At 46.2% G+C, this 14,512-nt stretch overlaps 1 protein-coding gene across 2 annotated transcripts in view; it reads left to right on the forward strand.

Annotated features, from left to right (window-relative positions):
• Positions 1-2,036: 2,036 nt before the first annotated feature.
• ROBO4 (roundabout guidance receptor 4) overlaps positions 2,037-14,512 on the forward strand; it is a 96,038-nt gene continuing 83,562 nt past the window's right edge. For both annotated transcript variants that reach the window (XM_069742366.1, XM_069742368.1), the window contains exon 1: positions 2,037-2,415. In XM_069742366.1, the coding sequence (XP_069598467.1) occupies positions 2,238-2,415 (178 nt within the window). In that variant the 5' untranslated portion in view covers positions 2,037-2,237. The remainder of the gene's footprint in view (positions 2,416-14,512) is intronic.

Here is a 14,512-nt window from a genome sequence, read left to right on the forward strand (position 1 = left end):
CCGCGGCAAAAACGCATACGGTTTTCTTGCGGATTTCTTGCAGAAAATGTCCGGAATTCTCAGGAATTTTCTGCAAGAAATCCTGAACGTGTGCACATAGCCTCAGGGTTCTGTATGAAGCACAGAGAGCAACATCCGCTGTTCATTATAGGTTCTATTGCTATTAGGAGTTGTCCTGTGGTCCAGAAATTATTTGGACATTTTTCCATTTTTGGATACTAGTCAATGTCTATGATATGTCGGTTCTTGTTGAAATAATTGTCTCAGAGAAATACATATTAACACCTGGGTGAGACCTGCAGCCTTCAGGACAGATGTTAAATTATTACTAGTCCCACAATAAACCTATACATAGTTCACTGCACACACATATATTTATACATATTTCACTACAACACCTTTTTCTGCTCTATCAAGCCAGAGCTGTCAATGACGATGTGGTGAAGATAGAGGGTAAAATATGTGTCCGCGCCTGTACTTGGCTTTAACAATCATTTTGTGCTGACAGAGTCCTTTTAAACATTCGGAGTCCTACAAAAATACTAGGGCGCACAAATGGATGTCTTGGGCAAAGGTGATCATGTCATTAGCATTTAAAAAAAAAACAAATTGCTCATTGTACTCACAACATGTCATCACTTATAGCCTACACAGGGGCCTTTCCAAGTGTGGGCTATTATGTGGTAACATCTGAGAGTCCAATAAAAGATTTTTTGCGTCTTTGAACTTTTGGATGCTGGCAACCCTTTTTTTTTTACTTCTTTTTTTTGCATCTTTAACTATTTGCCAGTGCATCCACAAATACCGTAGTTTGTCTTTAGGTTTACTTCTTGTACTGGCTTACAATTTTATTTTACTGCTCTTGTTCTAAGAATAGTCCGATATTTGTAACCCAATCCCCCTTTCCCACCGGCCCAGGGGCCGATGTCTTCCTGGCTGATGGCGGTAGGTACGGGCTTCTAATGAATTCCACACAAGGTCATTCGACAACTTGGCTCTGGCTCCTTTGACAACTCTAAAGACGCTGATGGATGGGGCTGTATTTTTTCAATACTATCTGGTCATGAATTAATCTGAAATTTGCCTTGCCCATGAAAACTCTTTGTAGGAGAGTCTCTTCATTATCATTCCGGCGCAGTCCAGCCATTTTAATTAAGGATATCATCGACATTTCCCCAATTATGTAGCTAAACAACAATGGTGACCTGACTTACAAAACATCATTCAGGACTATACAGTCCTGCGTCCTAAATGGTCCCTTCATCACGTTCCACCATCCTGTCAGCTTTTCAATGGCAATGATAAATGGCCCCTACGTCAAACTCTTAAGTGGTACAAATTTCCTGCAACTAATTATGTTTGTTCCTCACCAGGAGAGAAGGAATTGTCCCGTGCAACATGGAAACAAGAGGTGATGATACTAAGACCTACCACCATCGACGAATGTTTTCCAACACGGCTGACCTCCTCCACGTAATTGCAACCTACGAAGGTAAATGTGATTGGGAGCATTTAAAAGGCATTGTCCCGTCTTGACAAATGGAAACGTCTTACGCTCCCTTCGGAAAATTCTCCGACTCTGACAAAGACTTCGCCGATTCTTTAAACACTATAAAAGGGCCATCAATTCAGGTTGGAAACGGTCGTCAGCCAAAGCTGCTTCACTATTCAATTATGCCTTCAATCTTGTGGAGGAATGCTGAAAATCGCATTGTGACACAACTATTTTTCTTTTTACCCAAAATTTAAAAAAGAAAACAAAAACACTGCGAAAAAAAAAAAACCGACAACATGAATAGTGCTGGCCGGAATTCATGAGAAAATAAAAACACAAATTACCTCTCTATTTACTTAATGGTGCAAAGTAGTGTCCCGTGAGCCCCCACCCCATGGGCTTCTCTTCCCCATGACACAGATGCTGGGGAAAGTGGAGCCCCCCTAAACTTCTCAGCCCTTCTCTCAGCATGGGGTATTGCATGCTTTTCTATTCCATTGTTCCACATCTTCATAAAGGAGGAGGAATGAGAGAGTAAGAAGAAAAAAAAAAAGCACAAAAGCTGTTGAAAAACATCCTTCATAACAAATTCTAAATAATTTAGCCCGAGTTGGACACACGGGGTAGGATGCACAAGCCACAGGTTTACTCTCAGTCACTTCACGGCGGCTTGTGGGCATCTCCCGTTACCTGGACCCAAGTCTTACGTTGACATTGGTGGGAGTCTTTGTGGTCAAAAGTAATGTTTTTTCTTTTTTTTGTTGTGATTTTTGCATTCCTGCCGCTGCGGTGGAGCCTACAGGTGAACTACTGTCAATGCAACCATGCAGTAGAGTACAAGAAACATTACTTGGTGACTTCCCACCGACAGCCAAGACATGTCCACCACCACCGACCCGGCAGGAGACACCGCCTAAGAGGTAAGAGCCGACCCCGGAGGGGATGATCGTTTTGACCTTTGTGCAGTTGCTGGAACTAAGTTGTGTAGAATTGTTGTGACCTGTAGTCTGGTATATACACGAAGAATGACCGGAGGTCTCTTCTATGGGAAGATATCAGCGCTAGTTAACGACAGACAATTCTAACAATACTTACTAATTGTGATCGCTGCTGAAATCGCTCATCTTTCCTCCTGTTTCCATGGCTGACGACTACTAGGTGTCTGTTTATGCGAGGACTTATGACGATGAAGTAGATAATGATCAGTCATTTTTAGGTAATCTTAAAATAAAATCTATGAAGAAAAGCTCATTCTCGACACTCAGTCAATCGCTACATGTGTTTATATAGGACAACAATTAGGAATCCGCCATTTTTAAAATGTATTTTTTTAAGCATGAAAGCTCCCCCCATGTAAAACCCCCTTTATGAAGGTTTCACATCCTGTTCAGCAGGGGACACTTTTCAAAAAGTTGGCAGAGCGACCAGAATACAGGAAAAAGTTGCAACCTATGATGCAAATATGTCATAATTTATGACTTTTTTCCCCAGTAGAAAAGTGGCCTCACCAAATTTCCACACCCGTATGTGATGCCACCACAAACAATGGGTTTACACAATGTGGTCGTGGGTATTTTTTTAACGGTTGTAGCAAAAGCACATTATTTTGCTGTGATTAAAAAAAAATACAAAAACACAAAATTGCAATGTGACCACTGTGTGTGAATCCACCCTTTAAGTGCCATTATACATGCAGATAACAGATAGCGGTCTCAGGGGAGCGCATATAGATCACATGAAGAAATAGTCCACCGCAGCTCCAGCCGTACACCTCCAATGGAGGATAGATGCAATGGTAGAATAGTATGGCGGTCAGAGGAGCGCTAGGAACTACAGGACACCGGTATTTTGGGTAAGTCCACAACACGTTTCGACAGTACCCCGGCTTCATTCAAATCTCTACCTGATGAAGACGGGGTACCGTCAAAACGCGTTGTGCACTTACCCAAAATACCTGTGTCCTGTAGTTCCTAGCGCTCCTCTGACCGCCATACTATTCTACCATAATACATGATGATATCTGACCAAGATCTGTCCACCCAAACTCAACATAATTCAATGGTTAATTGATATGAATCTGACATGTTTAGGTTGACTTCACACAGGACATTTTTGTTTTGAATTTTGTCAGTCGCATAAAAAGTAACATGTGAACGCAGCCTTAAGGCTATGTGCACACGTAAGAAAAGAGGTGCAGAATTTTCTGCACAAAATCCGCAGCTCCTGACAGAATCCGCAGCTGCGGATTTGCTGCGGATTTTGTGCGGTTTTTATTCGGAATTGCTGCGGATTTTGTGCGGTTTTTGCCACTGCGGATTTTTAACATGGAGGGCTGCAGAAACACTGCAGATCCGCACAAATTAAGTGACATGCACTTCTTTGAAATCCGCAGCAATTCCGCACTGATTTTTCTGCACAGCTTTGTTTTTTTTTCCATAGAATAACATTGTACTGTACATCACAGTGCGGATCTGCAGCGTTTCTGCGCGGAAAAATCCGCTGCGGATCCGCAGCAAATCCGCATCGTGTGCACATAGCCTAAAGGTCCTTTTTCACAAGGAGATCATTGCCCACAATTCGCACCAACTGAAGATATAGTAATGTCATTGTGTATGTATTACAAGTATTGTGGAGGCTTCGAATATATGATTATTGCTACGGTTGATATAAAACCCTTTCCGTTATTGTCGGCAGCACATCTGCGTACTCGGTGGGGATGTGCTGCTGATTATGACTTTTTGTAGGTTGGCTGGGCATTTTTACATTGGGTAATGATTGTTCGTACAATTGTTCATTCACAATCGTTCAGGTGATCGTCTACTTTAGTAAAAGGGTGTTTAATCTGTCAGTCTGAATGAAACATCATCTGATAGAGGACTCCATTATTGGGAATAGGTCAGTCTTATTTTCGGACTATCGTTATAGAGCGGTGACTATCAGCACGGAGACAGATTATCCCCTGATCCTTCCTATTATTCCTGATTACCTTTCTTATTGGAACTACTGTTCTGATTTTTATAGATTACAGAACAGAACTGTCCTGTCTTTCACTAGGGGGACTTGTCAGGGAGTCACAAAAACACTGAACTTTAGGAAGGCAAAGTTTGACCAGCTTAGAGATGCCCTTAATCTGGTAGACTGGGACAATATCCTCAGAAATGAGAATACAGATAATAAATGGGAAATGTTTAAGAACATCCTAAATAGGCACTGTAAGCGGTTTATACCTTGTGGGAATAAAAGGACTAGAAATAGGAAAAACCCAATGTGGCTAAACAAAGAAGTAAGACAGGCAATTAACAGTAAAAAGAAAGCATTTGCACTATTAAAGCAGGATGGCACCATTGAAGCTCTAAAAAACTATAGGGAGAAAAATACTTTATCTAAAAAATTAATTAAAGCTGCCAAAAAGGAAACAGAGAAGCACATTGCTAAGGAGAGTAAAACTAATCCCAAACTGTTCTTCAACTATATCAATAGTAAAAGAATAAAAACTGAAAATGTAGGCCCCTTAAAAAATAGTGAGGAAAGAATGGTTGTAGATGACGAGGAAAAAGCTAACATATTAAACACCTTCTTCTCCACGGTATTCACGGTGGAAAATGAAATGCTAGGTGAAATCCCAAGAAACAATGAAAACCCTATATTAAGGGTCACCAATCTAACCCAAGAAGAGGTGCGAAACCGGCTAAATAAGATCAAAATAGATAAATCTCCAGGTCCGGATGGCATACACCCACGAGTACTAAGAGAACTAAGTAATGTAATAGATAAACCATTATTTCTTATTTTTAGGGACTCTATAGCGACAGGGTCTGTTCCGCAGGACTGGCGCATAGCAAATGTGGTGCCAATATTCAAAAAGGGCTCTAAAAGTGAACCTGGAAATTATAGGCCAGTAAGTCTAACCTCTATTGTTGGTAAAATATTTGAAGGGTTTCTGAGGGATGTTATTCTGGATTATCTCAATGAGAATAACTCTTTAACTCCATATCAGCATGGGTTTATGAGAAATCGCTCCTGTCAAACCAATCTAATCAGTTTTTATGAAGAGGTAAGCAATAGGCTGGACCACGGTGAGTCATTGGACGTGGTATATCTCGATTTTTCCAAAGCGTTTGATACCGTGCCGCACAAGAGGTTGGTACACAAAATGAGAATGCTTGGTCTGGGGGAAAATGTGTGTAAATGGGTTAGTAACTGGCTTAGTGATAGAAAGCAGAGGGTGGTTATAAATGGTATAGTCTCTAACTGGGTCGCTGTGACCAGTGGGGTACCGCAGGGGTCAGTATTGGGACCTGTTCTCTTCAACATATTCATTAATGATCTGGTAGAAGGTTTACACAGTAAAATATTGATATTTGCAGATGATACAAAACTATGTAAAGCAGTTAATACAAGAGAAGATAGTATTCTGCTACAGATGGATCTGGATAAGTTGGAAACTTGGGCTGAAAGGTGGCAGATGAGGTTTAACAATGATAAATGTAAGGTTACACACATGGGAAGAAGGAATCAATGTCACCATTACACACTGAATGGGAAACCACTGGGTAAATCTGACAGGGAGAAGGACTTGGGGATCCTAGTTAATGATAAACTTACCTGGAGCAGCCAGTGCCAGGCAGCAGCTGCCAAGGCAAACAGGATCATGGGGTGCATTAAAAGAGGTCTGGATACACATGATGAGAGCATTATACTGCCTCTGTACAAATCCCTAGTTAGACCGCACATGGAGTACTGTGTCCAGTTTTGGGCACCGGTGCTCAGGAAGGATATAATGGAACTAGAGAGAGTACAAAGGAGGGCAACAAAATTAATAAAGGGGATGGGAGAACTACAATACCCAGATAGATTAGCGAAATTAGGATTATTTAGTCTAGAAAAAAGACGACTGAGGGGCGATCTAATAACCATGTATAAGTATATAAGGGGACAATACAAATATCTCGCTGAGGATCTGTTTATACCAAGGAAGGTGACGGGCACAAGGGGGCATTCTTTGCGTCTGGAGGAGAGAAGGTTTTTCCACCAACATAGAAGAGGATTCTTTACTGTTAGGGCAGTGAGAATCTGGAATTGCTTGCCTGAGGAGGTGGTGATGGCGAACTCAGTCGAGGGGTTCAAGAGAGGCCTGGATGTCTTCCTGGAGCAGAACAATATTGTATCATACAATTATTAGGTTCTGTAGAAGGAAGTAGATCTGGGGATTTATTATGATGGAATATAGGCTGAACTGGATGGACAAATGTCTTTTTTCGGCCTTACTAACTATGTTACTATGTTACTATGTTACTATGGTTTACAATGTGGCAATTCAGCTTTTAATCACCTGCTGTTTAAAAGAGCTTTGCTTGCTGACAGTGAATAGAAACATTTACAATAAAGGGGTTCTGCCAGCAATAACATTTCTACAGGATATGCCATAGATTTCTGATAGTGGGAGGCGCCATTAACATAACACTAGTCATAAATGTCCAAGGTGATGATATATCTTTAATACTCGTTGCTAAAATATCTTTGAGTTTTCTACCTGTTTCCTGCCTATACAATTCTCTCCAGAATGATCATTTTTTTTCTACCTTTTCTGATATGTTGTAGTTAATGGAAGGAGAGAGATTTGTGCAGCCAAAGCTGTGCTCACTGTAAGATGATTATCTAGACTGGATACAATTGTAACAAACTCTCAGCTGTGAAAAGAATTAGATCAGAAGGCCTTCCATCATATAGATGGATGGACTTTGCAAATTCATTGACAGGTATCAGAGATCTCGACTGATGACGTCATTAATACTTAACATCAGTGATCAAGCCTGGGTCAGACCTCACTCTCTGGGGCAGACAGACGGCAGTATTACTCGTGCGAGTCCATCGGTCTCCTTACCTGAGCTCCATAGAAATACATCACGCTGTCACACTCGGGTCAGTGGAGGTGTCGTGCCAGTCCGTACACTGCCATGCGATCTTGTATGGCCGTTTGTCTGAGCCCTAAAACTCCGTTCCCTTTAATTGACAGCAAGCAGAGATTGTTAGAGCCCCGTTACGGTAATGTTTTTTAATTTACCCGTTAGGAATCGTGTGTGTAAGGGAAGAGTCAGACGGCCATATAACTCGGACGAGGATCACAACGCAATGCTCGAACGGCCTGGTGGCTCTCCAGACTAGAGCATGACAGCTGCATAGAAATCCATGCTGTCCTGCTCAGTCGGCCAGTCCAAGCATTGCGTTGCAATCCTCGTCTGGGTTATATGGCCGTCTGACTCTTCCCGAAGTGTAAAGATTGTAGTAACATAACTCACCGATCGCTGTCTTCTGACGTTTTCAGTGGCGCTTCTGTAGACTGGAGGCCACTTTTAGAATTTTCTTAATGCAAGTCTACAAGACTCAAGACGAGGCCTTGTTTACAGTCTCGTAGTCATATTTAGAAGGTGATCCACACACACACAAGGATCCGGCAGGTTACAGAAGCGGGGGAGTGATGCCAGCAGGGACCGGAGCACCGCTGAAACTGGGAGAAGATGGTGACCAGCGAGTATGTTACTACGATCATCACACTTGGCCACATGATCCCCAAGGGCTTGTGCAGACGACCAAATAAGGCTAGTTTCACATTTGCGTTTAATCCGCATCCGCAAGTGGGGAAAAAAATGCATATAAACACGTACAAACGCGGCGCTTTTTAGACATATGTGGTAACGCATGCGGTTTAAAAAACGTTGCGTTTGTACGCGTTCATATGCGTTTTTTCTGCATTAGCGTTTTTGGTGCGCATGATGAGAAATTTCACAAGAGAAAAATCAAGATAACCAGACACCGCCAATGGGACTACAGAGGGCGTGTATTATGGGATTTCTTTATATAGACCGCTGAACAGCTGTAATCTTCAGATTTTGCTCCTGTGTCATGATGGATCTTCGCATGGAGAGCTTTTATTTCAACCTGGATTTAAGCGTGTCAGAAATAATGAATTCATGATGCACATAGTCCATAGTGCTCGTAGAGTGTGCAGCCATGCCAGAGTCCATAGTGCTCGTAGAGTGTGCAGCCATGCCAGAGTCCATAGTGCTCGTAGAGTGTGCAGCCATGCCAGAGTCCATAGTGCTCGTAGAGCGTGCAGCCATGCCAGAGTCCATAGCGCTTGTAGAGCGTGCAGCCATGCCAGAGTCCATAGTGCTCGTAGAGTGTGCAGCCATGCCAGAGTCCATAGTGCTTGTAGACTGTGCAGCCATGCCAGAGTCCATAGTGCTTGTAGAGTGTGCAGCCATGCCAGAGTCCATAGCGCTTGTAGAGTGTGCAGCCATGCCAGAGTCCATAGTGCTTGTAGACTGTGCAGCCATGCCAGAGTCCATAGCGCTTGTAGAGCGTGCAGCCATGCCAGAGTCCATAGCGCTTGTAGAGCGTGCAGCCATGCCAGAGTCCATAGGGCTTGTAGAGCGTGCAGCCATGCCAGAGTCCATAGTGCTCGTAGAGTGTGCAGCCATGCCAGAGTCCATAGGGCGTGTAGAGCGTGCAGCCATGCCAGAGTCCATAGTGCTCGTAGAGTGTGCAGCCATGCCAGAGTCCATAGTGCTTGTAGAGCGTGCAGCCATGCCAGAGTCCATAGTGCTTGTAGAGCGTGCAGCCATGCTAGAGTCCATAGTGCTCGTAGAGTGTGCAGCCATGCCAGAGTCTATAGTGCTTGTAGAGCGTGCAGCCATGCCAGAGTCCATAGTGCTTGTAGAGCGTGCAGCCATTCCAGAGTCCATAGCGCTTGTAGAGCGTGCAGCCATGCCAGAGTCCATAGTGCTCGTAGAGCGTGCAGCCATGCCAGAGTCCATAGCGCTTGTAGAGCATGCAGCCATGCCAGAGTCCATAGTTCTCGTAGAGTGTGCAGCCATGCCAGAGAACATAGTGCTTGTAGAGCGTGCAGCCATGCCAGAGTCCATAGTTCTCGTAGAGTGTGCAGCCATGCCAGAGTCCATAGTGCTCGTAGAGTGTGCAGCCATGCCAGTCCATAGCGCTTGTAGAGCGTGCAGCCATGCCAGAGTCCATAGCGCTTGTAGAGCGTGCAGCCATGCCAGAGTCCATAATGCTTGTAGAGTGTGCAGCCATGCCAGAGTCCATAGTGCTTGTAGAGCGTGCAGCCATGCCAGAGTCCATAGTGCTTGTAGAGCGTGCAGCCATGCCAGAGTCCATAGCGCTTGTAGAGCGTGCAGCCATGCTAGAGTCCATAGTGCTTGTAGAGTGTGCAGCCATGCCAGAGTCCATAGTGCTCGTAGAGTGTGCAGCCATGCCAGAGTCCATAGTGCTCGTAGAGTGTGCAGCCATACCAGAGTCCATAGTGCTCGTAGAGCGTGCAGCCATGCCAGAGTCCATAGTGCTTGTAGAGTGTGCAGCCATGCCAGAGTCCATAGCGCTCGTAGAGTGTGCAGCCATGCCAGAGTCCATAGCGCTTGTAGAGCGTGCAGCCATGCCAGAGTCCATAGCGCTTGTCGAGCGTGCAGCCATGCCAGTCTATAGTGCTTGTAGAGCGTGCAGCCATGCCAGAGTCCATAGCGCTTGTAGAGCGTGCAGCCATGCCAGAGTCCATAGCGCTTGTAGAGCGTGCAGCCATGCCAGAGTCCATAGTGCTTGTAGAGCGTGCAGCCATGCCAGAGTCCATAGTGCTTGTAGAGCGTGCAGCCATGCCAGAGTCCATAGCGCTTGTAGAGCGTGCAGCCATGCCAGAGTCCATAGTGCTTGTAGAGTGTGCAGCCATGCCAGAGTCCATAGTGCTCGTAGAGCGTGCAGCCATGCCAGAGTCCATAGCGCTTGTAGAGTGTGCAGCCATGCCAGAGTCCATAGCGCTTGTAGAGTGTGCAGCCATGCCAGAGTCCATAGTGCTCGTAGAGTGTGCAGCCATGCCAGAGTCCATAGCGCTCGTAGAGTGTGCAGCCATGCCAGAGTCCATAGTGCTCGTAGAGTGTGCAGCCATACCAGAGTCCATAGTGCTCGTAGAGCATGCAGCCATGCCAGAGTCCATAGTGCTTGTAGAGTGTGCAGCCATGCCAGAGTCCATAGCGCTCGTAGAGTGTGCAGCCATGCCAGAGTCCATAGCGCTTGTAGAGCGTGCAGCCATGCCAGAGTCCATAGCGCTTGTCGAGCGTGCAGCCATGCCAGTCTATAGTGCTTGTAGAGCGTGCAGCCATGCCAGAGTCCATAGCGCTTGTAGAGCGTGCAGCCATGCCAGAGTCCATAGCGCTTGTAGAGCGTGCAGCCATGCCAGAGTCCATAGTGCTTGTAGAGCGTGCAGCCATGCCAGAGTCCATAGTGCTTGTAGAGCGTGCAGCCATGCCAGAGTCCATAGCGCTTGTAGAGCGTGCAGCCATGCCAGAGTCCATAGTGCTTGTAGAGTGTGCAGCCATGCCAGAGTCCATAGTGCTCGTAGAGCGTGCAGCCATGCCAGAGTCCATAGCGCTTGTAGAGTGTGCAGCCATGCCAGAGTCCATAGCGCTTGTAGAGTGTGCAGCCATGCCAGAGTCCATAGTGCTCGTAGAGTGTGCAGCCATGCCAGAGTCCATAGCGCTTGTAGAGTGTGCAGCCATGCCAGAGTCCATAGTGCTCGTAGAGTGTGCATCCATGCCAGAGTCCATAGGGCTTGTAGAGTGTGCATCCATGCCAGAGTCCATAGTGCTTGTAGAGCGTGCAGCCATGCCAGAGTCCATAGCGCTCGTAGAGTGTGCAGCCATGCCAGAGTCCATAGCGCTTGTAGAGCGTGCAGCCATGCCAGAGTCCATAGTGCTTGTAGAGCGTGCAGCCATGCCAGAGTCCATAGTTCTCGTAGAGTGTGCAGCCATGCCAGAGTCCATAGTGCTCGTAGAGTGTGCAGCCATGCCAGTCCATAGCGCTTGTAGAGCGTGCAGCCATGCCAGAGTCCATAGCGCTTGTAGAGCGTGCAGCCATGCCAGAGTCTATAGTGCTTGTAGAGCGTGCAGCCATGCCAGAGTCCATAGCGCTTGTAGAGCGTGCAGCCATGCCAGAGTCCATAGTGCTTGTAGAGCGTGCAGCCAAATCACAGTCCATAGCGCTTGTAGAGCGTGCAACCATGCCAGAGTTCATAGCGCTCGTAGAAAGGAAGGCCATGCCAGGGTCCTGCTGCATCGTGGTGGTGGCGGTATGGAAGGCCATGCCAGGGTCCTGCTGCATCGTGGTGGTGGCGGTATGGAAAGCCATGCCAGGGTCCTGCTGCATCGTGGTGGTGGCAGTACGGAAGGCCATGCCAGGGTCCTGCTGCATCGTGGTGGTGGCGGTATGGAAGGCCATGCCAGGGTCCTGCTGCATCGTGGTGGTGGCGGTACGGAAGGCCATGCCAGGGTCCTGCTGCATCGTGGTGGTGGCGGTATGGAAGGCCATGCCAGGGTCCTGCTGCATCGTGGTGGTGGCTGTACGGAAGGCCATGCCAGGGTCCTGCTGCATCGTGGTGGTGGCGGTACGGAAGGACATGCCAGGGCTTTGCTCCTCATCAGAAGAAGAAGACATTCTAATGCATGTAGAAAGAAAGAAATGCAAGAAATTAGGACATGTAGAGAAAGAAAATAGAAAATAAAGGCATTGGCTAGGATATACTTACATTGTTCAGTGTCTTGTTTTCCTCCAAGATGTAGCCTGTGTCTCGTCTGCTTCAGTGTCTGCTGAGTAGTGACCTGCAAATGTCCACTACCTCCCTTTATCACCTACTATTTGGGGGGTGGCTTATCAGTGTCTAGACTTGTTTTTTTCAATTGAAACGCATGCGTTCACGAACGTAACCAAACTCATGTGCTTGTGAACGCATGCGTTCATATAGACAGCAATGCATTTTTTTGTCACAAACCTTGCGCAATCGACCGCATGCGTTTTCAGGCGGCAAATTGACGCCTCTAAAAATTACTGCATGTTGCATTTCCGCACCAAGCCGAAAACGCGAACAATTAAAAACGCATGCGTCCCTAATGTTAAATATAGGAATACGCAACGCATGCGGATATATGCGGTAGAAACGCTGCGGACACAACCGCAAATGTGAAACCAGCCTAACTCAGACACGTGCTCTCTGTGGTTTTCATGGATAGCACGCATACCCATGTTATTCTATGGGACTGTGCACAAGTCCGATTTATTTATTTATTTATTTATTTATTTTTCCCTCGGACCAAGTTGTCTTGGGAAAAATATTGTAACATGCACAATTTACCTCCAAGAATTGGATTCAACTCTATGGGTCTGTGGGAAAAATCACATCTCTACATCTCCGATAAAATCGGATCACACTCTAATCAACTCTGATTAAAGTCTGACCGTAGATCCAGTCCTCTTCTGGTTCATGCTGGATCACATCGGGGTTTATGTCTGAGCTGAGTGTTGCTTTTACAGTGTAAAGGTACCGTCACACTTAGCGACGCTGCAGCGATACCGACAACGATCCGGATCGCTGCAGCGTCGCTGTTTGGTCGCTGGAGAGCTGTCACACAGACAGCTCTCTCCAGCGACCAACGATCCCGAGGTCCCCGGTAACCAGGGTAAACATCGGGTAACTAAGCGCAGGGCCGCGCTTAGTAACCCGTTGTTTACCCTGGTTACCAGCGTAAAAAAACAAACAGTACATACTTACATTCAGCTGTCTGTCCCTTGCCGTCTGGTTCCTGCACTGACTGCTGGCCGTAAAGTGAAAGTGAAAGCACAGCACAGCAGTGAGTCACACAGCGGTGACTCACCGCTGTGGCTGTGCTCTGCTTTCACTTTACCAGCAGTCAGTGCAGGAACCAGACGGCAAGGGACAGACAGCTGAATGTAAGTATGTACTGTTTGTTTTTTTACGCTGGTAACCAGGGTAAACATCGGGTTACTAAGCGCGGCCCTGCGCTTAGTTACCCGATGTTTACCCTGGTTACCAGTGAAGACATCGCTGAATCGGTGTCACACACGCCGATTCAGCGATGTCTACGGGGAGTCCAGCGACGAAATAAAGTTCTGGACTTTCTTCCCCGACCAGCGATCTCCCAGCAGGGGCCTGATCGCTGCTGCCTGTCACACTGGACGATATCGCTAGCGAGGACGCTGCAACGTCACGGATCGCTAGCGATATCGTCTAGTGTGACAGTACCTTAAGTCTATGGAATCTTTCAGATCACACACCAAGCTCAGTGTGATCCTGCTCCCCCAAGTAGATAGAAGGGTGGCGGGCTCAATAAAACTTCCCAGTGTAAATCTTGTATAAGGGCCTCTGCCCCATGATGTGCCTTTGATAATAATTCCTTATGTGGGCCCTCCAGACATCAGGGCCAAGGGGTGACTGCTGGTGAAGATCAGCAGCATCTCACTTCAGTAGAGCTGCAATCCCCGATATGACCACTAAGCCGAAGTGGCGCTGTTTCACAATCAGCCCATTCTCTTATCCTGTACTCCCCCCATTAAGACCCCCATCATTTGCCCCTATGGGCTGCTGAGTGCTCTCCGTACGTTTCACTAATTTCTATATCTGTCCCAAGTCCTATTCTCATCACATTTCCTGCCCCTTTCTATTATGGGATGCCGTGTTTACAGCTTTGTCCGGCGTTGATGTCCACGTCCTGTTTTCAAGGATGGAGGACAATCTGGATCCTTCTCGATATTGTCCTGTTCGGGGAGGCTTGTGTCCCGGACTCTATTTATATGGATATTCACTCCATACTGGGATTAGGAAGCTTCCTGGAAATTGTCACAAATGTGAAAATTCAGTTTCCATGTAAAAAAAAAAAAAAAAAAAAAAGTCCAATTACTACCAAAGTGAGAAATTGAAACTACGGACCAGCAACGTCTGAGGCACATACCCTGTATACAGTGTACATGTGAGAAGGGTGACCGTATACTCTATATACAAGGTACATATGAGGTGGGTGAGCGTATACTCTATATACAAGGTACATGTGAGGCGGGTGACCGGATACTCCGTATGCAGGGTACATATGAGGCGGGTGACCGTATACTCTATACACAAGATACATGTGAGGCGGGTGACTGTATACTCTATATACAAGGTAC

This window comes from Ranitomeya imitator, chromosome 10 (genome assembly GCF_032444005.1).
Source record: "Ranitomeya imitator isolate aRanImi1 chromosome 10, aRanImi1.pri, whole genome shotgun sequence".
Taxonomy (NCBI): domain Eukaryota; kingdom Metazoa; phylum Chordata; class Amphibia; order Anura; family Dendrobatidae; genus Ranitomeya; species Ranitomeya imitator.